Source organism: Falco rusticolus, chromosome 6 (assembly GCF_015220075.1).
Source record: "Falco rusticolus isolate bFalRus1 chromosome 6, bFalRus1.pri, whole genome shotgun sequence".
In the NCBI taxonomy this organism is placed as follows: Eukaryota; Metazoa; Chordata; class Aves; order Falconiformes; family Falconidae; genus Falco; species Falco rusticolus.
The window spans coordinates 52773240-52798660 of record NC_051192.1 but is presented as its reverse complement, the minus strand read 5'-3'; the positions used below and the strand labels follow the sequence as shown (position 1 = coordinate 52798660).

The 25421-nt window shown below is 37.4% G+C and overlaps 1 protein-coding gene across 22 annotated transcripts in view; it reads right to left on the bottom strand.

The window, feature by feature from the left end:
- Nucleotides 1-25421, bottom strand: part of AFDN (afadin, adherens junction formation factor) — a 131620-nt gene that overhangs the window by 92358 nt on the left and 13841 nt on the right. For 16 of the 22 annotated variants that reach the window (XR_005104787.1, XM_037391072.1, XM_037391082.1 and 13 more), the window contains exons 2-3: nucleotides 3133-3328; nucleotides 1416-1531 (exon numbers count right to left, since the gene is read on the bottom strand). Coding sequence is in view for 21 of the 22 variants with exons in the window: in XM_037391072.1 (XP_037246969.1) it covers nucleotides 1416-1531; nucleotides 3133-3328 (312 nt within the window). In the remaining variant the exon portion in view is untranslated. The remainder of the gene's footprint in view (nucleotides 1-1415; nucleotides 1532-3132; nucleotides 3329-25421) is intronic. The other 6 variants (XM_037391073.1, XM_037391084.1, XM_037391085.1 and 3 more) reach the window with 1 other exon arrangement.

The following is a 25421-nucleotide window of genomic DNA, read 5'->3' as shown; positions in this document are numbered from 1 at the left end:
TCACTAACAAAAACAATAGTTCAGGCAACAACGCTCCGCTACTCAGGGATGGGACTAATACCCTCTGAAATAACAGAGGAAGCAAAAATAATTTCATATTCCAAAGCAGGTATTAACTGATTAAGCACCGTGTAATTAAGAAAGTGAAGACACAGCAGAATTTTATCTGAATAACACCTACTATCTACTTGGCTTCACATATTAAATGAAGGCTGCAAAACAAATTTCTGCCTCTCAGGACAAATACTCCACAAAACAACACCGCACTTTATCTGTTTTCAAGACAACCATGTTGGAGCATCAGATAAGAACAAGCTGCACAAGGGAAAACATTACAGAGGACATTTCCACCATGGCATTTTTTGGAGCTGCCCTTCCAGTGTTCTCTTCTCCAATTCCTGCTCCTTGCATACACAAGATACCTGTAATCCTAAACTCATTTGCCTTCTCTAGCAAAAATAACAGAAGATGAGAAAGATGATGCAGGGGGTTTTGCTTCTATCAGGAATTAATAACACTGAGGAGAAAGACTGAAGATTACTTAATACAACAAATAGGAATATATCTGCCACACTCACTTGCTAGTGCAAGACATCATTAATTTTCTCTCTCCACCTCTAATATAGATGTATCCTGTACTGTAAGAATAGGTCATGACATATACCCAAAACAACTGTAAAATTAACAAGCACTAATTCCAAGAGCAAAAGAAATGGCTCAGCCCAAGATGAAAAACTTGCCTGAAGACAGCCCATACTGAACTGTACATTTTTGATAGCTATAAGCATCAGTTACATATAATATATGTATGATTATATGAATTCGGGAGCCAAAGTCTGGTATATTTTAAAGTTTAAATGGCCAATAAAAAAAAAAAAACCTTTTGTATGACTGATGTTCAGATGTTCCTCTCATTTTGCATTTGGAAGGGGGTGACGGCGGGGCGGAATCCAACAAAACTCCCCAAAAGGGAACAGTTTCCCATCAGTTTTGTAAAGAAACAGAATGTTTACCTAGGGAGGTAATAATTCTTAATTACTTAACTCCTTCTGGCAGCCCCTTTTAAATGCTCTGTAAGAGGCAGGACTACCTCCTAGGTGTTTGGCATCACATACCATTTAAGGAAAGTTTTAATCCATCATATTAGAACAAAACAAGCCCTAAATTCTCTGGGCATTATGTGCTCCAGATCTAGACAGCTACATGGATCAAAACATTACAAGCCATCTGAAAGATCACAAAAATGCTGTGTTGTGACGATGTGTTTTAAGAATTTAAAAAACCTTGCTCAGACATCAAAGGTCATCAGCAGTTGTTTTCAGGAATTAGAAAAGTGTGAGTTCTGTTTCGCTATATAAGCAAGTCCAACACATTTTTTAACTGCTTTACCACTAGCATAATCCTTGAAGACTCACCTTTGGAGGAAGTGTATCATTCTCATTCTTGAGAACAAATCTTCCCTCTCGATCATCTTTGTTCCAGTTTAATTGTACAACAAGAGGCTTCTCATCTACATCTAATCTTCTTTCTTCTTCAAAAAAATGAAAAGCAGTAAGTTACAGTTACATGGCACCTCAAGAGCAAAGACATCTATAAACAAGTTATGCTCTTAAAAAACCCAAAAAGTTTGCTGAACAGTACACATCAAGTTAATGTTTCCCTGCTAAGCACAGGAACAAGAAAGTCTAGGGAGGTAGAAATGTCTCATTTTCAGCAACCACCTGAAGTGTATTTCCTCTAGCTACATAACCTAAAGGTCCACATAAAGTAGTCTTGCACACCTTGTCTGAAGTAAGTCTGGGAACACAGGATTATCACTCAGGAGAAATTACATCTACAGTTAGACTATTTCAAACTTCATAACTTCACAACACTTCCAAATACTCATTTTCCTTATTTTAAGTTTAACCAGTCTGATTGTGGCCCAAGAACTACTATTCTGGAAAGACTGCACAATAAACTACATTACCAATAAAAAAAATTCATTATGTACATATACTAGACAATTTCATTTAGTGTATTATATCTGTTTTCAGTATATGAAAAAATCTGAGAAAGTGGTTAAAAAAATTAAACAAGCGCTGCCATTTGATCTCCTTTCTAGAAGTAGGAGACGGTACATATGCATAAAAAGACAGTGATCTCTTTGCAGTTACATTTTATTTAATGAGAAACACTCCTACTGAATGAGGTGCCTCTCTTACAAGTCAGGTTTTAAACATCAGGAACTCGCTCTGCAAAGGAAACCATTTCTACTGGTACGGTGCTAACAGATTTTTAAAGAAACCTAAAGCAGAAAAAATCCATATTGTTCACTGCTTAAATTAGTGATGGCAAGCACTTTTCCCCAATCCCATACAATTCGTATCAAGTGATCATTTGCAGACCACAAGATGTGACACATATCCCAATAAATTTCCATTCTCTATCTCAAATTCAACTAACTTCAATCTTTCAAAAGCAGAATTTAATGTAGTTAAACCACTTCTTTAAGCTTCCAAAGTACAAAAAGAAAAAGCACGACAAAAAGCTAGTTGCTCATATTCCTGCCTCTACCACCACCAGACACACTACCACCTTCCAATCTCAAGCTTTCTACTGGGGCGGGGAGACACAAATGCTAGTAGTATCCAAAGACTATTTAGGTATCTAAGCTCTTCACAGGTAGCATGAAAGGATCTGTTAAGAGACACAGTTGCTTCAAACAATATGTTGAACTTCCCCCAATTCAGCAGTAACGGAACATGCATTGTAAGGGTACCTATCAAAGGCCCACAACATCAAAAAACTGAGGATGTACTCTACAAGTGCTCCAATTTAACACTCCCATTCTCCCATTCTAAATTTAATCTTTACCTATTAGTCCTAAAAATAGCAACTCTCTCACAAATGTCAACAAATTAACAGGATGTCAAGTACAGCATTTAATAGATCATAATCAAAACTTATATAAACTGCAGGCCTGATATGCGTACTTACATTTTAAAATAACACTCACTCCCCTTAACAGTTACTATTAGTGTACTTAGGAATAAAACCCCCAAGTCTGATGTGGTTCAGAAGCTGGGGGCAAACCTAAAGATATTTTGGTTGGGGGTGGATGCAAGAAAGACTTTGTGAATAAATACTAACCTCCACTGACATGCACCTCATAAAGCGAGTATTTAGGGGATGACAACATTCGCATGTCTGGTCGAAACTTCTCTGCAAGAGTTTCTATCACATCTTGAGTTGTGGCAGTACTAGAGACACGGATACATTTTGTTGCGAAATTTCCAGCTGCTTTATCTTGAAAGTAGAATCTCATTACTCCATGAAACTCCAGATCCTGCAAAGAAATAAAACCACAAAACTAAGTGCTGGATAACAGGAAAACAACAACAATTATAATAATAATAAACAAGTATTTGAGGACAATAGAGCTAATCAGAACACCATAAACTTGAAAAAACAAGGATATTCTGTAAAAAGAAATTAAGTACTCAGTATTACTGAAAATATTTTAAAAGTAAATCTTTAAGTATTCAAATTTACAGCTATTGTCAGGTTTACCTGAAGAAATAACAAAACCTTTTTTTAAAAAAAAAAAAACCCACCCAGAAACACATTGTAAGACTGGTCTCAATATGTTTTGTTACCCAAAGCAGGCCCCTGTATCCCAGATCTGCAAGAATGCAAGCTAAATATGCTCAAAGAAAAGCAACATGTCTCAAAGAGAACAGCCTCTGCCACAGCAGTCCTAAGCATCATCTTTCCTCTCCTCTCCTCCCCTGCTCATGTGCTCCCCTCTCTTATGCTGGCATCTCTTTGCTCCAGAAACAGCCTGTTCAGGAAGCTAAATCACTGGATTTGTTTATTTTATATTTTCAGAAAAGTTAAGTCTTTGGTACAGCTCCCTAAACACTCTGGGACAGAAGAATAGCTCCAGTACCAACACAGGAAGAAAGGGACCAAAGTTGTTCACCCCACAGCTGCAACACTGATCTTCAAAATATTCTTAATCCACATGCTTAAATATTTTCCTTAGCCATCAGAGTCCTGTCCTCCACTCCAGCCTACCGAACTGCAGGAGGATACTGGGTGCTCATGCAACTCCATTACTGGTCTGAACATAGACTCCAAATTCAAGTTTTGGTTTCCCAGGAGCCTCAACCTAGCTGACTCTTGCCCCTTGCATAAATCCCAGCACCCACGGGGCCCTGCAATCAGGAAGAACCAAGGAGATTCAAGTGCCCTAGATGACATTGCCACATTTACTCTACTGGTTGCCCACTGTGTGGTTCTAAGAACTTGCTTTCATGCTGTCCGTTTATTCTCTAAACTCAACAAATACTGATTTGAGAGCGTTCCTCTGATGAGTTACTCATACAAGGTTCTTGGCAGGGCAACCTTTCCAAGATTTTCAACAATGAACACGGGTGCAAATCAAAACTTTTCTATCGCCTTAACTGAAAGTTTCTTTTACAAAGCACTCATCCCATGGCTCTATGGTTTGTGCTAGGTTTGCTACTACTGTCGTGCTAAAAGGCAGTTATTGAAGACTTCTCAAAATTTACTACTCAAATTCATTTGTTCTGTCTTATGGCTTTTACATTCTATTGCCAGATTTTATATCCTTACAATTTTCCTCATTTGGATACCATTTCAGCTTTCTAATAACTATCTTTGCCTGATGTTCAGCCATGCCAGCTTCCTTTCACACCTCCCTTGATAGCTGGCATGCTTTTGGTCTGTACCTCCAGCATGGCATCTTTAATTCTCAGCAGGCGGGAAGTACTTTGCTACTAGTTGCCTCTTTTAGTTTTAACAAGCATCCCTAGTATAGCTATGCTCTATTTCCAATTAGGCTGGAAAATTTTGTAGTTCTTGCAAGAAAAATGAATACAAGCATGTTACAATCTCTAGTACAAAGAGCATTCTCGGCAGGTAACATTTTCAGCCACATCCCACACACTCTTTTGGACCGATTTAAATGGTTGCCTCTTCTGTAAACACTCCTTAACCATGACGCTTCACAAAACAGCCAAGGCTATTTAACCAACTTAAGGTTTTGATCTGCTTGATTGATGGTTGCAAAAGAAGACATGTGAGCTTTCTGCAGAAATGTCATGAAGCATAATTGCCCATTTACACCATTTATTTCCCTTTACACCACCACCTTAATTCTTGCTTCAGCTGTACCTTAAGAGAAAGAAATGACTACATGGCAAATCTCTTTTTCAGGTGTTAGGTATTGTGCAAGTTCCTATACACAGATAAGGTTACAGTTGGTAATTATTTTTTTTAAAAGGAGAAGAGTTTACCGAGGGCACATTCCACTGTCCATCAGCCATGCTTTTAATCCTACAGGTTTTTTTTTTAATTCTCCAGAACACCACAGCAGAGATTCAAGAGCAAGGGATTGCAACATAGATCCAATTCAGGGATCTAGGAAACAACTCAAGAAGCTCTCTAAACAACCATGGGGGTTTTATTATTCCTATTTAAAGTTTTATTGCTAAACCCCATTTCTACTTACAGACACTAACAAAGCAGAGAGGTGACAAAACTGCATTTTGAATACTCAAGATGTCAGTATAAAGTTAGTTTTGAAAATAAGGTAGGTACCACACTTAAATTTCCAACTGCACTAAAGCATTTATTTTTCAGAGGTACCTTTCATCCTACGACTCACTTCAGAATTTCTTTGTCAAGACTGCCAGGTAGGTTCATTGCAATTTATAACATAGACTTGTGTCAAGAGAAGAGGCTAAAGAATAAAACTCACTTGTCCTAAACAAATAGACAAACAAGTATCTGTTACTGCCTAACATATACCTTTAAGTGGAGAAATCCCCCCCCAACTTCTACAAATCCCTTAAAAACCATCTTTCTCTAAAGATAAGAACTGCCATTTATAAATTACCATAAAGAAAATAAAGTGGTTTTAGATTTCAAAAGTGACTAATTATGTAAGCGCATGAACACTCTTTTAAGTTCCTCTTGGGAGTCTACATGCATCATAAGCAGTTTTATCTTTCTCATCTAATCACATTTCAGCTATTTAATGTATCTGCTGTGCAAGTCCATGGTTCCTTATGTAGGAACTTGAGGATGCAGAACAGTCTTTGGTTAGACAAGTATAGTCAATTTTCACAAAATTCTCATCACCTAGACTGGAAAATACATTTTCAAAGAGCACCTAGCAAAAGTCAGCTCCTTTTAAGCCCTTGAAAACATAAAGGCCATTTTCCTGAAATTTCTTACTGCTATCAGAAGAACTTATAGTAGTTTCCAAAAGTATTATCCTACTCAAAAGAAGGTTCCAACTTACCTAATAAAAAATTGCCAGTTAAAAACTGTTCCTTGGTTTTACAAAAGGTTGTAACACCTCTTCATTAAGCACAAAAAAAGAGATGATAAAAATGCTTCAACTACTTAGTTACAACATTTTGCATAAAGTCAATGACAGGCAGTAACTGCTTCAAAACCAACAGGTTAAATGTTCCAAAAGTGCATCTTTAGAAAAAGGAAATAAAAACACACGAAAGCTTCAGAATGGCACACTGGACACACTTTCACAATATGGAAATGCTTCAAAACTCTACAAAATCTTGTGAAAACTTTTGATGAAATGTTTAGAAAACATCTGTGTTCCCAGTGCTATTGCCCTCCTCTGACACCCTCATCAATGACCTCAGACCATCATGAACTGAAAAGGAGCACTATAAAAGCAGGAAGTAAACAAACTTTAATACATAACAGAGTCACACAGATTACTTAAGTCACATTTAAAATTGAAAATGTGTCATGCAAGTTTTCAGATCTATCATAATCAAAGTTTTCCACCAAGTTTCAGCAAAGTGATTCCTGTTCCTCGAATGGTTTGTTTGGTCTTTAAATCTAGCTCCTAGTTACTTACTGTCAAGTAGGTAGTTCTGCTTTAAAGCAGTGATCAGTAATAGTCAAGATAATCACTCAGTAGAAGTTATGATATACAGAAGTGCAAATATGTAAAAAGCGGCAGAGAAGAGAGTCTCAAGCTTCCACCTCTGATCATAGAGGCTGGGTACATGCACATACAAAAAGAGTTAACAGTTACGGAAGACAGAGGCATTTAATCCTTTGGTTATTTGAAAATCCCCACAAAAACCCAGCTCTCTTTGTTAAATCATCCAATTCCTCTTACACGAGAAGAACATAGCCAAGAAGGAATATGAAAAAGAAGTAGGAAGAGATAAGAAGACTGTGCTATAAGTGAGGCTTGGAAAAAGGCTGTAATGCGACACAAGGGGATTTGTAGCAGGGAAACCTGGACTTCCTGAAGAATCACAGAACCTTCTGCAAACAAAGCAGTAATATCCAGGAACAGTAATTCATAGCCATGATCACATAGGAGGAAGGAAACCCCTCCTTTAAAGTGTCAGAGGAGGTAATGAGAGAGTATTATCCCAATCTGCAGGGCACAGCAATGAATGAGAAGATCAAGATCACTATCCCACAAGCCAGGCAAAGAACACTTGTAGGCTTTTAAGCTACTATCCCACTCAATCACAAAGCAATATATACTTTAATACTTAAGCATATTACACACCATCCATTTTGTAAACTATTCAATCAAAGGCAGCAGAGAATATACAAGTTTCCCTTCAGAAATCCTCATCTGTAGCCACCATAAGAGTCTATCTTTGATCTCTTTTATCTGCATTGATAAGTTTGCCTTGTAAGCAGCATCCTGCATGACTGCATCTAGAAAATACCAAAAACCAGCATTAGGAATGTCACGTCTTTCTTCCTGCCCCATTGAAATTCTACAGAAGACTAATTCCTAACTAATCTGCTATTATTATTCAGGTACGCATACTTATTGCTCAGAAGTTTTGCTAAAAGAATATAAATCACAATAAAACCAATCCACAGTGCAACAATTAGAATTCAAGCAAATACAAGTTGCTTTCAAATGAATTCAGGTCACAATACTGATGTAACAGGTCAGCACAGCAACAATATTGTCATGGCAGGACATTCATGTAACACCTTCATACCTGACCTGTTGTTGGTCTACAGAGCAAAACGGAATTGCTTCCTTTGCCTCTCCAAAAGCCATGAGTATGCAACAAGTCTGTGCAATTCTAATGAATACATGAATATTTAAAGAAATAATTCCTACAAGATTTTAAACCCCAAGCATATTAAGTTGCTGAGGGAGTAAGCACTGAAATTACACAAGGATCAGGTTTCTAGCATACATTCCCAGAGTGAATTCTCAACCTGAAATCGAAGGACAGACAATAATTTCATATACAGATTCTACAGCCAACTATTAAAAAGGAATTCCAAATGGTCTTTCAAGAAAAATAAATCCTGTTAACTGTTACAAACCATTTCCCATGTAATGTTAGCTTAGCTACCATGTTCTGGCAAAACTACAGATTTTCAGATGCCTTCAAAAAGTGTAGCTTCAAGATTAATGATGGAATACCCTAAAGGGTTCCAAGAGAAGAGAGGAAGAACAATAAAAATGAAAAAAAACCCCAGTTCCTATAAAAATAATTTTTGTCAACTTTATTTCCTCTTCTAAACCTTTGACACCTGGATCAACAAAGACTTTCCACTACAGAATGCCCCATCCTGCCACAACAATTTACACGCACCTTAATGTTCACAGAAGCAGGACCAACAGCTGAGCTTTCTGTCAGAGTGAATTATCAACAACCCACAACACAAGGAACGTATTTAAATGAAACCCCCTCTTTATTTTCCTGAGGAAAACTACATTTTAGGAACTAGCCCCACTACAATATGAAAGAAAGCCTTGAGATCAAACAACAAGAGGCTACAAATATTTTCATAATATTAATGTAATGCAATGAAATTGACACAAAACGCACTGCACAACAAATGCTATACAAATTAAGTCTTAAAACTAAGGTCAACATTCACATCTATAAATACAACTAACACAAACCCTAAAAAAGGATCTACTTTCACAAATGCAGCTTGAATGCCCATATGATCCTTAAATTATCACTGAGGTAAATACTCTACTGTATAATTTATATGCATTCTCCCTACTTGCCATTACTTACCTGCCCACATAGCAAGACTGATAAATATAATAACTGTTGGGATGAAACAAACATCACTGCAACCTTGGACATTTTCCTGATGAGTTAACACCTCACAGTTCAAAAAACTAAACTTCAGTACAGACACGAGGTAGATGAACCAGGGTATTTCCTACCTAATTCAAAATAAAGTTGTTTTCAGAACTGTATTTTGCCAAAGCCACCAGACTCTGCATGCAGCCATCAACCATGCCTCGTTCTGAAAACACTGAAGTTTTCATAATCTTCTGCAAAAGACATTGTTATACAAGCAACATGAAATGTCTTCACTCAAGATTTATGACTCCAGAAGCAGTTACCGTTAAACAAAAATCTGCCAAGGGTGCTCCCCAAAAGCATTACCGGCTTAACCTTCTAAGGCTGATTTTCAGCAAACTCTTACCAGCACTGGCAACACACAGCTACTGTCTGCCACCTGCAGGGTATTTTTTGTTAAGCTGTGGTGGACAGTCATTTAACCTTTCACAATTAACCAGAGAAAATGTAAATTGCACTTCTTACAAAATGAAACCTACTACAGTTAATTGAAAGACATTAAAACAAAAGTATTTTGTAACTATTTAATCATTCGATAAACTAGACTGATAAACTAAAAATGTAACAAAGCTACAAGAGATTAAATCATACCCCTAAATTAAATTATACCACCCTTTATGAACTGTATTGATGCTGGTGTCATTCAGTGACTCTCCCAATACTGTAATACTGAGGGTCTGGTAGTCACTGTCAAAAGATATTTTGAAATATAACCCAAAAAGTTTTTTAAAAAAAATTTATTAGGAAAATTGTTTGAAGGAGGTAGCACGACCAAAAAAAAAGTAATTGACACACATCTGGTGTACCAAAAATACCCTGAAACAGTCTCCAACAACAAAACTGAGATATAGGCAGAGTTCAATCACATTTGAGACCAGGTAAAAAAACCAGCCAAAACCAAAACAAAGTCTCCTTTAAATTAGTCATGACATATTTAAAAGCAAGAGCAAAGACAACAAACTGTAATAAGCCTCGGGAATACACTGCTTACCTTTCTACTTGCCTACAACCTGTCACTGTTGTGGAACCAAGAGCCAAATGCATATGAGCAATTACAGAAAATTTAGAGAAGTACAAGTACATACAATCCACTACAACATTCAGATATGTCTTAGGAAAAAAATTTTGAAATAAATCAGAGTTCTCCATTTTATTTACTGTGTTAAAGACTGTTCCTTTTAAACAGTCTGACTGCGAGGAAGAGGAACAGGTTATTACATCCCCCTCAAACCAAAACACCACAGGAAAATTGCAAGGGGGAGAATGAAAGTTCAGGCACTGGAAGTCTGATTTTACCTCGGCGTTGTTACTTGCCAACAACCTGCAGAGCTGAAATCCCTGTATTTAAGCATCTTCAGACATCAATCAGATGACAAAAAAGTGTGCCCTTACTCACCTTAATCTTCACAGTGTAGGCACAGTCTAAAATGAAGCAGCAAGAACTCTAGGTGCTGCAGAAAGCCCTTCCTCATAGCAAGACACACTCCCACCTCCTCCCTTATGCCAGGCACCAGCATCCTGCAGCTGTACAGCCACATGAATCAGGTTAACTCACTCAGAAGGGGTTTCCCCCCCTGCCCTCCACTCAATGCGGAGCTGTCAGGGCTAGCAGCTGGAGGAAACTGTCCTTCTGCTGGCATCTTCTCTTAACTTGAAGGAATTGTGAAACAGCAACCTCTGCCAAGCTAGACACTTTATTCCCACTTCTGCACTAGCATCCGCACATACGTGACCCCGCACTGAGACTTAACAGCATTATAAGCCAGCGGGTACTACTTTGTTTTGTTTCAGGCTGCACTGGTTTGGCATGCTGTGAAGTCTGCACAGGTCAGGCAAGGACCAGACCAAAGAAGGCAGCAGAAACGTAGCAGCCATCAGCTCATCTACCCAACCTTATCTGACTGCTCCCGCTTTCACACATGCTCCACAGCATGGTATCAGTGCATCTGGTTGACTTGACTGCAGCCAGGCAACACTTAATTGCACTTCTGTATTCTCATGCACTGTTTATACATTTCTGAAGGAACAGTTAACGAGTATAACAGCACAGCAATAAGCTGTTTCTACATACAGTGACAATCCTGCTTTCAAAGTGGAATTGTAAAGCTAGAGGCAAGCAGGTTTCCAAAAATACATTTTGAATGTTGTATGTAAAACATTAATATCTGGATGGACACCTATACAGCAGCAGCAGCACCACAAAAAGTTCTTGAGGATGCTGGAACTGTGCCGTAGCAGAGATTGACAGTCCTGATGAACTAAGTGAAAACTGTGGTCTGCTACAGGAATGGCAAATCTCTCAAATATTTGAAAGACTCATTCAAAAAATAAACATGTACAAAAATGAAGTTTTTAAAGTGACAAATTCAGGTTTAGAATACTTGGCATTTATATAACAGGCATACTGCAAGAGTTGTTGGATGCAGGAGTTACATGATAATTTCTCTGCGATTAAAAAAGATCAAATTGTTTCCTCTATAATAAAACTTTGATAGAGGAACCTATTAGGAATGATCTTAAATCCATTTAAAAATGACAGTGCAACTAGTTTTCAAATTCATCAGTGAAACTAATAAAAACTGAAAAGATAATTTTCACTTAAGAAGCAACAGATGCCTCTAACAGAAATGCCAATCAATCTACTTGAGGCAGAAAGCTGCATTATTGAAACAAGCATTTCCACCAGCAATCAAACTCATGAAGCCTAGTTTCTTGTGGCTGTCCTTCCCAAAGCTGATCACAGCTTTATTACAGGTGTCACACATGGATTCTCTAGCATCCAGAAATACACACACTACATAGTGGAAACTAAATCTGATGTCTTGTCTCTAACTGACCACTTACTGCAGCAACTTCACATTCCTGACATGAGCTGAAGGTTCACTCTAACCACCAATAAATCAATTAAAAACCAAGTTTGACAAGCTGGCACTACCCAATAGGCTAACACCAACCAATACACAGAGCAGCTCAGAAACCATCCTCACTTCAACCACCTGACAAAGTTTCCTTTTTATTTGCTCTCAGTATAACCTGTATCCTGGAAATACAGGAAATCAACTCTCATTTCATAATGAAAAAAATGTGATAGCAATAATCCTTTAACTAAGCAGTTGTCTGGATTAATTTATTGTAACTAACACTGCATTTTTACTATTTTAGTATCAGACTTCAGTATGATGCAACAGGGTATCAAAAGAAACTATAACAGCCGGGTCATTTTTACATTATCAACCAGGGGTCATGTCATGTATTTATTTTTCTGCTGACACAGCCAGGAAAGACTGACCTGATTCCTACTCTGCAATGATAAACTTGATTGCGTTACATTATTTTTTCACTCTCGTGGTACAAGCTGGAATCTGCACCATACAGGGTTAACCCAGCTACACTGACTGAACTAGAAAAACTCGGGTGCTATCTGATACTCTGCTTGCAAGTGCTCTGGCAACCAGGCTAATTAGTCAGGAGTTTGAAGTAGGAATGCTAACAAGCCTAATAGGAAACAAGCACCTGATTCTCCTGGAGTAGACAAACCGCGACAGGGAATCTACTTGAAAAAAAATGAAGAACTCACAAACAAAAAACCACCACACACGACACCAACTTCAAAGCCAAACAAAAGACAATTCAAAAACTCATTCAACACTAAAACGTACTTAGACCCTTACCTTAACACAAGTATCTATTCTTTACTAGATGCACTTCCCAGATGTCCCACTCTATCCTCTGAGACAGGGTGGACCCTCTTTAAAAACATTTTAAAAGGAGCAAAGTATTTACTTCTTTTTCTGGTAGACCTTAGGGTAGCTATGGGTATGAAGAATTATACAGCCAAACAAAACATATGAGGATGCTATCTGGCAAAATGCAAAACAGGCAGGCTGAGAAGCGATTATTGTGCACATAAATTTGGGAAGAAAGGGGTCCCAAATGCAAAAATCCCTCTCAATCTGTGCTCTCTTGTTTACAGCACTGTTAAGAGCTCACTGCCAAATTGACATTGGTAAAGGTTTTACAGCAGGTCAAGATCTTGCCAAAAAGCAATGTGATAGCACAGGAATTGCACTGGGACTGTTGCCAGCTTCATTAACCTTATTACCTGTTTTACTACCTCAAGAGACACTAATGTGCAACATATAAATTCACTCCAGTTGCACAATTATTGTTGCAATGTCTTGGAATTTGGTCTACAATCGTTAAATTCATACATTCTAGATCATATTGATTCAAACCCCATGTTCTACTGGATTCCAGAAAGTTATTTTCCAAAAATTACGTTAGTCAAGCAGGTTTGAAGGAATAATGCAATTTCAAAATATAGCCCAAAACGCGCTTTTGTTGTAACAAATCCTATGGAAATAGAAGGACTTCTTTTTGAACTATTATTATTTTTCTGCTCTACCTGAAATACTTACATTCCCCTCTCCTTTTTAAGAAAAAAATTGATACTTCAGGCTATATAATCAACATCTACAATATTAGTTCTGCAAAACAACCCAACCCAAATGCAAAATCTGCACTGCTGAATGAAATTTAGTGAGATCATCTGTGTCACGGGCAAAGATGCACAACCACAGGGCTTATACACAGCTTCATCTTGAGTCCACACAAACAGGAAAAAAGCTAAGGCATCTTTCTATTTATTCATACCATACATCCAGAAAAAGGCTATTAATTCACTACAGATGCGACCAAGTAGGTAGCCAAATTTACACATGAAAACACCACCCAGTTTTAGACATGATTAGAAGCATTAACTGTAACCTTTATGACCATTTAAAAGAAACACTGGGTCCATGTTGCAACTTCCAAACTGTAGAGTGCAAAAAAGGATGGGCTTTTTTAAATTCTGCCACTCAAAAATTCCTCCAGGAATTATAATTTCCAATGACTTGTTTCTTTTTTTTATTTAAAGGAATCAGACCATTCCTTAAAACCTACAAAGCAGCTTATTAATGCCGTTAGTTACCTTAACATTGGTTGATAGGACTACCAAGGGCATAGATAGCTTGGAAAAAAAATTTTTACAGTAGATTTAATACTTTGGTAAAATTTATCTGCTGATAGTCTTCTCTCTGCAAATCCTATTTAATCCTGTTGTATAATCTTTGGCAACAATTTCATCAAGCACTGTGCTTGGTGAATGACATTCAGCTTCAGTCAGATGCATTTAAAAACAACTGCTGACAAGTTAAAAAAGGTCTTTCTCGGCAGTAACACCATCAACAGTATCTCCAGACTGATAGTGATTCTGCACTCACTGTTTTGTGAAGCTTTCTTTTGACTGTTCTCATACTACAATCGAATTCTTCCATTCTAACACAAAAGCCAGTTCAAAGTAGCCCTAAACATAGAAACTGATTTCTTACAAAGGTACTTGCACAACCAAAACACTGCTTTGGTTCCGACTTTACTCCCTCACTACTGTATTTACTTTTAAATTTGTAGCAGAAGATACCATGTAGCTATCTATCAACATACAATACATTTTAATGCTCTGTACTTGAGCTGGAACCCTTCTGCTCAAGCAACAGCACTTTACCTTCCAATTACCTACCAGTTGCCTTTTCTCCTAGGGGGGTTCCACACCTGCCCCCATCTACAGTAGTGTCTATTTTGCCAGACTGGAAGCAAGTTCACTGGCTGAAAGGTCTCGCTCTGTACACAGGCTCATTCAACAAGGAAATCTGTATACCTGAATGCTTTCCTCTTCTAATAATAATAATGTGAAGGATACATAGAATAGAACATGGAATGTACTATTCCTATAGTCCTAGAAATAAATTCCCTCTAAGTCCCTAATTGCCAATTACGGGAAGGTTATGTCAGCAGAAAAATTACTGCATATGTCCTGTCTGTCCACGACTGAGGGAGAGTAGGCCATCAAGCTAATCCAATCGCAACTAGTGATTACATACATGTAAAGGGCCCTTCCCTTTCCCTACCAACCTCCACACGCCCCCCAACCTGCCACTGCCCTGCTCCAACTACATGTAATTTCAATTGCTTCAACACAAGCATTCAGGTGAACTCTAATGAGCTAGTTCAGAGAGAAAAGCCTAAGAAGAGTTAGTCCTAGTCCCCCAGTTTTACTAAGGGCTTCACCATGGAGTCATGTAAAACCCAATGCCAGCATAAAGGAGGGATTAAAAAAAAAAAATAGTCAATTGAAGAAGGGGTGAGGCGAGCACTCTTTTGCTGCTAGAAAGCCATTTTACTAGCTTAAGCTATAAATATGAAATCTCATCCTCATACTTTCCCTTTGTGTAGCTATTGACACTCAAAAAAACTCCAAGAACAATAGTTTACAGAAGCACAGAATGCCTCTGCAGATCCAGAACACTAACCAACCGGGAGTATGTTAGAGGCTAGCTTTAACTGCATCTAGCAGTAGTAAATTGGTTATCTATAAGAATTAAGGTATTTCATCATTCCTGTCTAAAGAACTATTTCACTTCTCTAAGGCTCAACAAAAAAAATATTATGAAAGTAATACTGTATTTGAAACAGTATAAAAGGCCTAAGAAATGCTATTAAAATAAAATCAGGCTATATTTCAATTAGTAAATCATTTAACTGAGAAGTCATATTTTTGTTTACAATACTACAGAACACAGCAGCTGATGTCTATGAGTAGCATTGCATAAACATAAACACAGCTTTCTATTATCTCAACTAAAAGTAACTGAATAGTAACTAAAGTTATCAAATACCAAGGTGATGTTATTTTCTACTGGAAAGAACATTTTCCCCAAAAGGTCAGGAGTCATCGAGTACAGAGTACATCAGAGCCACAATCCCTGGCTGCCAACACTACTCTCTGAAATATTTGTCATGTCCTGGCCATAAAAAGACAATACTGACAAGGATTCAGTTAACTTAGGAATGACACAAATGGTGGAGGAATTACTCGTCCAAGAGACCTTCTGTAAAACACTACATCAGATATTGTCCACATACAAATGCTGACAGTTTCACAGTCCTGAGGGTCTTTCTGAAATCCTGCAGAGATGACAGTAGCATCACTTCAACTAAACAAGCCAGAAGAGGAAAGTAAGCAGACTTAGAGGAAAAAAAGATTTGCAGAAGCAATCATAATTAAGAAAGTCTAGAAAGAAATAGGGTGGGTTAAACTTGGGTTAAAAGCTCAATTAAACCAGCTAAAAGTAACATTTACCTGTGCCACCAAATAGTCATTAAAACAAAGAAGCACTAGAAATCACCTCATAACTATGGGAGTAAAAAGCTCCTCTTCTTCTGTAATCACAGTATTTCAGCCATGGCCACTATATTTTCTCTTTCCCTCCTACTGCTTCAGTCTCTTACTCCACACTTGAGACAACAATGCAAATACAGCGACTGTGAGTAATTGGCAACATTATTCCTGATAGAGGAAACAGCAGTTGACCACTTGATTACATAGGAAGCTCCTTATTTCCTTTGCAGTTCTCTTCATAATAGCATAAATAATCTTGAAAAAGGTATCATGTGGTACAAGCATAAAGACCAATTTTAGTGACTTTTTGTCAAAAGGAATTCGGTCAGAAATCACCATTCATTTTTCAAACAATAGAGCTAAGATATATGCCCAACTTTAAAAAAAAAAGCTTGAGTTACTAGCTTATAATTGTCAATCTTACCTTCTCAAATATTTTGGGGTTGAGTCTCTAATTAGATTAAGCGTCCTGTGCAAGACTATTCATGCTTTATGAAAAATTTCTATTTCCAAACAGTAGCAAGGCAGCTTTTTTCCCCACTCATAAACACTGATAGTTCATTAAGTCTTTAAAGTGATATAAAGCATCTTGAATTACTGTTTTGTTGCAGTACCAGGTAAGTGAAGAATCTGTCTTCACTTTTAGTCATGATGAAGGGTTGAAAGGTAAGTATGGGATTGATTCAGTTGATTAAGTGTTCAAAATCTTTAAGTAGCCACAGTCACTTGCTCACTTCTCATTCAAGCATCAGAACAAATCTACTCTAACAGATCAGCAACTAAACCAAGACTACTCCATCATTCTGTAGCAGCTTGCTCCCTGTTTCAGAAAGGGTTGCCATCAGCTGCTTGCAGAAGAGTGAGGAAGTTTCAGAGGGCAGGTTGGTCAGATCACCAGTTGTAAGACCAGGTGTGTGGAGTTGGGAGGAGATAGGAACAACATAAAAGCTTAATGCTTAATCATCCTTTAAGTCATCACATAAGCATCCTGCACATTACTGCATTCTTCCTCACCCTTCCTATCCACCCCTGGCCTGGAATAATGCACTTAAAAATAAAACAATGCATTTCTGTATTTGTACATTGCTTAGACTAGGTGGCAGCTTCACTCCTAGAACTGAGGGATCAGATGGCTACAGATCTTACAGAATACAACTCGGTAGCTCCTTCAAGGGTTTGCTCATTCAACATTAAAGTTTCATATTGTCATAACATAGGCCATCTCTCTCCACCACACACTTCTGCGGCTCTCTTCAGCTGAACAGTTTCCATTTATGAAGAGAGACTTTTGAAAGGATATTTTTCTTGAGGAACTGCAGATTGTGATCTCTGAACTTCTGTGGCAAACAAGCCCTGACCTACTGACTTCCCAGAGCGCACAATAAACCTTTTAAACCACACTTTTCAGGTGGAAATCCCAGAACAAGCAGCTGGACCTGGTTACAAGCTGAAGCGGTAACTCAGATGCTAAAGAATGGGTAGCAAGTTGGCATCAAAATAGGTTTCAACATAACATGCAGGAAAGGAAATTTTAAATTTTTGTTCAAATTTAATATCAACATATAAAATTCAATGTTGAGGGTTTGGGTTTTGCTTGCTTAGCTTATTTTAGTTTTAAATTCCTGCTATGTTAATACTGGTCTTGGAACATTTACAGAATTAACAGATTGATATTACCCATATTTCAAAGTAATTTAAATTTTAATGGCAAAAATGCCCCATTGAAGCGACAAATAGTAATATTAAACATCTGTGACTAGATAAGACTATAGTCTACTTTCAAACTAGTACTTCAGCATTTCTAACCAAAAATGTTACACTATCAGCATAGCTATATTTCCATGCAATTGACATAATCTCCGTATCTAACCAACTATACCAGATGTTTTGAAGTTCTGATACCATGAAAAAAGACCTTTCTGTGGTTAAAACTAATGCTCCGCAGATACATCTTTTTTGTTTCTAAATATCACAAATGCAAGATACGTGCAGCAGCTACCACTTGCCCTAAGCAATGTGCACTGGTTTTTAGGACTTTTTTTTTTTTTTTTTAAGGCATCACACAAATACCCGTATCACAGTGACAGAATTCAAACCACAAAAAATGTGAGGTTCAGTACCAAGAATTTAACTAGTATTTAATTTTGTACTGCACAAAATACAGTATTATAAAGCTAATAATAACCAAGAGTGAAAGCAGATATTATTCACAATGAAAATAATCCAGCATAACTCAATCACTGCAAGTATCTATCCCCAGTAACTGGTACAGGTGTGTGACCAGGAGAAGGAGGAAAGAGGAGCAGAAAACGGGAACAAAAGAGCGGAATTTAGACAACTTAGAATTACTTCTTGTCCTGCACTATTAGGACCTCATGCCACCTCCCACAGCAATATCATATAAGCAAACTATGTTCCTTCAATGTATGCCTAAATCAAAGGATACATAAAGTGATCTTGAAACATCAAAGTACTTTCAGTCATAAAAGTTGGGTAGGACAGGGGTAGAAAAATGCTGTGCTCAACTTTGAAAAGGATCTAAGAATTTCAGTATTCAAAGCACTCAAGCACATCTCAATGTTTTGCTGGAGGAAGTTCTTCAAGGTGGGTGTTTGGGTTTTGGGTTGGGTTCTTGTCACTTTGGTTTTTGTTTGGGTTTTTGAGCAGTTTTTTAATTCTATGGAATCCTATGAGGACAAATGCACAGTCCTTGCCCTGAAAGGGATACTATCTTGCAATAACACAGGCTCAAGAATCACTGGCTGGGGAGCATCTCTGCTAAAAAGGACCTGGAGATCTTGGTGGATAGTAAGCTGAAGATGATTCAGAAGCATGCCTTGGCAGCAAAGGCGGCCAACATCATCCTGACTTGTATTAATAGGAGGAATACAGGCTTTAGGTCAAGTAAAATGATATCCTCCTCTACCCATCAGTCCAGTTTTGGGCTGCCAATACAGGAAGGACAGGGATAAACCGAAGTTCAGCAGAGGGTCACAAGACGGTCAGGAGGCTGGATGGAGAACCATCTCAGGAGAAGACACAGAAGGAACTGGGTTTGTTCCTCCAGAAGGGATGGCTTTGGGGAGATCTACCAAGCAGCCCACAATATCTACAAGGAGGCCATCCAGAATATGCAGCAAGGATCTTAACAATAGTGTATGGTGGGAGGACAAGAGACAACAAACTTAAGTTGAAACAACAGAGGCCTTTAAACTGGATAGAAAGAAAAGCTTTTGCACCATTAGAACAATCAAGCAGTTGAGGAAGGTGCCCATAGAGCCTGGTCCTTAGGGGTTTTCAAGACCTTACTGGGTAAAGCCCTGATGGGCTTCAGGGCTGACCTTGCTTTGAGTGCAGGGTTGGACCAGAAACCTCCAGAGGTCTCTTCCAAACCAAACTGTTCTATGTTCTTATTCAAACATTTAATTTAAACAGGCTAACCGATTTTTCAAGACTATTCTCCTACCAAAAACACCAATTATTACACCAGCTAGCTTAGGCAGATATCCTTAGTTCACACAAGTTGACCTCCAAGCACGGAATAACAGAGGATGAGATCAACAGGAGAGCTCCGATACTGGGATGTCCCAACATACATGTCACAAGGAAGGCCATGAAAAAGAAGGAATGAAAAAAGCCAAATAAAGTAGTTTAAGTAGCAGCATAACATTTGCAAATTTCTCTCCAGGTATGAGTCCAACTGGTAGAGAGTAGAGACGGTAAAACCTATATAAGTGGTTCTACATATCAGGAGTCATTTCTCCAACTAATGCAATGCAGTCCATCCCAGATGTGCACACATACCATTGATCCATTTAAGATCACAGGATAATTCAGGGAGGAAGGAACCTCGGAAGTTTCCAATCCAACCTTCTGCTGAAAGAAGGGTCATCTCTGAGGTAAGCTCAGGCTGTTGCAGCTTTACCCAGTCTTGTCTTAAAAATCTCCATGGACAGAAACCACACAACCTCCCTGTGCAACCTGTCCCACTACTTGACTATTCACTGGCATCTGAGAAGTTTTATTTTGCAGAATACATTTGAGTTAGTGAAATACATGATGATATCATTTTAAATATGGATGAGGTGAACTGTAAGCCTGAGAACATTTTTTCAAATATCAGATGAACCACTGTATAGTGGCTCCAAAATCAGCTTGATCACTCTATTCACCAGCGCAAAATACTAAGACTAGTCTTTAACACATTTTCCCTTTACGACTACAAAGTGGTATTTTAAAACATAAATAGGTCATCAGGAATTTTCATGATTCTTTTAACATGTAAGTCCTGCTCATTCAAGAAAGATTATACAACCAAAAAGCAATGAAAGATCAGAAAAAGCAAAACAGACACAGAAATCTAAGGCAAGGACTCAAAAGAGGCTTTTAAAAATAATAAAATATTCCCTGCCCTCCCTATGTCCTCAAACTGGTGAGATTTCCTCAGGTTGTATATGTTACTTTTGAATACAGTTCCGTTCCGAAGTTCCAGACAAACATCTGAGTGCAAAAGGGAAAGTGATTCACCACCATCAATACCAAATTTGTTTCTATCCTGTAGTCGCTACAGGGTATGTGGGGCACAGGAGGGCAGGAGTGGGTGGAAATAGTTTTATTATTACTGTTAATAATCACCCACTAACCACAGCAGTACAACTTGACTTTGGAGGAGAACTCCACAAAGCAATAGAACATCATCAGAACAAAACAAGCCAAGAAAGCAGGAATGAAAGGAAAGCCGGGTAGACCAGGACAAAAGACAGATCAAGAGAAGAATGAAGAAACACTGGTCTAATTACATTAACAGTCTAGTTTCATGCTTCTCATTCATTCACTTCACACAAGTATAGACAGGGGGCAGAAGGAGGAAAGAAGCCCAAACGCAGTACCTGAGCTTCAGACACCAAAGGAAGCCTCTTTGTGTCAGTGTTCTTATGGAAGAAAAATCAAAATAAATAAAAAGCCCCAAATCCACAAAACAGTTAGAGGATCAGCCTTCCTCCTGCACACTTAAAAAAAAAAAAAATAGGAAAGAAATTAACAGTCTTATTCTAAGAAGAAAAACACACTTGTGGATCATCTTATCGATCTCAAAATACTATGTAACCAATGGAACTCTAAATCTCTCCTTAATTTCAATTTGCAGATGTAAGATCTTGTTTTATGAATTTAACTGGCACACCAGTATGTAGCTAGTAAATTGTATGTAACAACATGCAATGATAAAAAAAATGCCACTGTATAATTACATCTGTATGACAATGGAGATCTGTTTATATCATACAGGTCTAGGATCTGCATCTTGTGAATTAGTCACAGCACTGCTTCTAGAAACAACCACCACCAAAAATGAAGACTTTCCTAATCATTGTCAATTTCATGATCAAAAATTCTCAAGTAAACATTCACCCCAGCTGAGAGTACTAGACTAACAATTGTAATGTTTTAACATAGTAAAATCTACATGGCCTGTATCTGCCAGTGAAGAGTTGCTTCCAAACTGTAATCTGGACACCCAGAGCAGTCAAGAGGACTGCTCCTCCAGAGAGCATGGTAAATCATGTATTTGACATCACTTCTAACATGTGGATCACCCTGTCATTTTTTAGAGCAACTTCATATTTAGTAGCTATCTGAAAAATACATATGTCCACAAAAATCACACAGATGAGCCTCTCCCATTTCAGCACTATAAAAATGTGGTCCTCGTTGTTAGAAGTTTGGAAATTCTCAATACAAAAGGCATACGGGCAACTATTAAAGCAATTCATATCTGTTTCTTTTCAAATTATTTAATGCAAGAATTAAACAAGCTTTTTCTTAATGCTAAGTGAGCTACCTGAGCACTGAAGAACTAGGAAAATTAGCTCTGAGTTTTTTCCTTTCATGCAGAGAACAGTTTTTTTCATTCATCTTTTTGATTCATACCTTTCAAATGCATATCCAAGAGACAGCACGTACTTCAGCACCCGAAAGTTACAGTCCAGCAAATTATTTTTTTAATTAAATTTATATACAGCAGAAATTAGGAATAATGAAATTGACTAGTTTGACTAACCATAGAAAACAGAAATCATATTTTTAGGGTTTTGTCCTGAAATCAAACTGCCATGCAGTAACACACACATTTGGGCCTTTACAAATCGATATACATGACCAAACTATACAGAAGTCTTGACCAACTATAAGCTCACTTCCCTCTGAAGATGCTAATTTACAATGACATCACCTCCACAAGGTCCTCAATCTAAAATGTTAAGCTATAGCAATTAGAGACATTAAAAGGTAAACAAATAAATAAACAGAAATAAAGCATCTTTTCCCCAAAGCCCAATTTTTCGGAACTTCTGCTGAACACAAAAAGAAGCAAAAAAACTCTCTGTATAAGGATATAGGTCTCCATTTTGCAACCTGTTCTATTTGGACAGATTCATCCTAATAAAGTGAGATGTACTAATTTGCAATGTCAGAGTCAGAAACGGTAATTCCATCATCCATTAATCTTTAACTTCTGATCAAGAACTACTGAGCTTAGACATGCAATTCCTCCCTGTGCCACAGGCTACCCACTCTTCATCATCAGTAAGGTTTACATGACTAAGCAATGAGAATTTTCATGCTTGCTCCACAGAGAAAGTGATCTCAAGGAGCAGATTTTGACAATAATCAAGCCCAGATAACATACATTTTTATTAAAACAAGGCAAAAAAATACATATATTTTTTAATTAAGATTTGTTCCCTACTTACAAAATTCCAGCCCTCTGGAACACACTTCAGTTTTAGGAAAAAAAAAAAATATGCTTGAAATGCTTTTCACTCTGAAAATACAATCTAAATCTCCGAATACACTGAAGTAAATTTTGGTTTGCAATTTGCAGCATTTAAATTTTCTATAATCTGTCTCAGGTATACAGAAAATATACATACCATATTTTTTAAAAATATAGAATAACAAAGTGAAAAGCACTTCCCCAGTCAAGAAGGTATTTGCACTGGGGAATCCACCCATGAAGGTGCTTCATTTTATTCTTCACATGGCCCATTTGATTACCGAAGGAGCTGTGTTTTGAAAAGCACTACCAACTCTATTTTAAGGATTTCTTTTAGGTCAGCAAATGACTGTTTTTATCACGTAGCACTGGTTAACAAAACTGGTCTCTGCAGTTGTGTTAATCATGAGTCGCCAGAAGAGTTTGCCAGTGTACTGTGCATGAATTCTTACTTTCAGCAAGTCCTACACTTCTGCCCAGTAGGTAGCTTTGCAGCCAGTGACATGGCTTATATGTTTAGTTTAACTCCACGTAGGAAATTCCCACCTTTCCTTTGTCACCACCACATTGCAAAAACCTACCAGAAAGTAATTGGTTCCTTACTTTCAAGCATTTTCTTGCTCTGAAATACAATTCTATCAAATAACCTTAATTTTATTCTTATCAAGGGGCTGCCATTGCAATGGCACACGGACCAAGGACAAGTTACAATACAAACATTAATGCAGATGATTAACTGTGAACAGGACTATTTCCAGTTTAAACAGGCTCAGATTACAAAAGCTTTTAGTAACTTGGTTTAGCTTGCTCAGATATTAAAACATAGTTAATGAAGGCATTAAGTGATACTACCATGCAAGATTTCAAGTATATTCTGACTCACTGTGAAACAATTTAGGCTTTAACTGGTGGTGTTACTCAAAGATTCTTTTTGCTGCAAATCAGGATTAACGTGGCTGAGAAGTTATGCCAAAAGACAGGTCTATCCTCTTATTAGTGAGAGCATGTCACAAGACTATGAAAAGATGACCAAAAATATTAAAAAAAACAACACTCAAACACGACCAACAACTGTCAAGAAGCAAAGACTGCAGTATACAAAAGTAGAAAGGTTTTTAAAAATATAAGGAGTCTCTAGTCTCTTTTCCTCTTATTAAACAACCAATAATCTGTCCCAGTGTGATATGTGTGTGGGATACTGGTTTGTTTCTCTACTACTGAGGACAGTAAGCTTTTCCAGGCTTATTTGTATAATATTTTATTTGTACAGACATAAACACAAACAAACAAAACAAAGAAAAAATCATGCACATTTAATATATTCTTAGTTCACACAGTATTATCCATATTGTGTATTTTTATCATCCACAATGAGAAGCAAGCTTTCTTTAGGTTCAGAGTACCTAATCCTAAAGATTAGGTACTCTGAACAACTTGTTCAAGAAGAGTTTTTATTATTATTATTGTTGTTGTAAAGCATTTGGGGATTTTTTAGTTTTTTCTATATTTAGTATTCACTTTAAGAATGTTAACAAAACACATATACTTGTCTTAATGAGCAGTTTGAATACCAGAAAGTTACACATGTGGAAAAGAGAAATTGTTCATCAGGTTCAAAATTTTAGTTACTTATTTACTGAAATGACAGTCTTATATAGATTTGATATTGTCTTTTTGAAACAAACAAAAAAACCAAACCATAGTTTAAAATTATTCAAGTTACCTATGAAGATACATAACCTGTATGTATGCTGTATGCATACATTCTCACTGTAAGCAGATAAATATACCTACAAACAGGAAACTGCATACATGCATAAATATCAGGCTTTTCTTTCTGGCTCTGTAATAATCAAATTTACAACACAGTTTTCAACACGTCACTTCATGTATCTGCATCGTTGTTTTCCCATCTCACTGTCCTAAAGACATTATAACAAAGTGAGAATGCTAGATGTCTTTCACACAGACACAAAATGGTTTAAGAGGCTACAACTACACACAAGTAGGAGTATGATCTAAGCAATCTCATTTTGCTGAATATCATGCAGAAGCACTCTTAAGCCAAAAAAAAAAAAAAAAAAAGTACTATCATTGGGTTCCAAACATTTTTGATTAAGCATTGCCTTCTTTCACTAATTGGACTCAAAATCACTCATTACGTAAAAAACTTATCATCTATGTTCTACCTACAAAACTGTTTTAGACATGTAGTAATGTAATGTAAATGTAACGGAAGAGTCAGACTACCCTGTTCTCTCCTACTGGCACAGATAAGCAGGAAAGC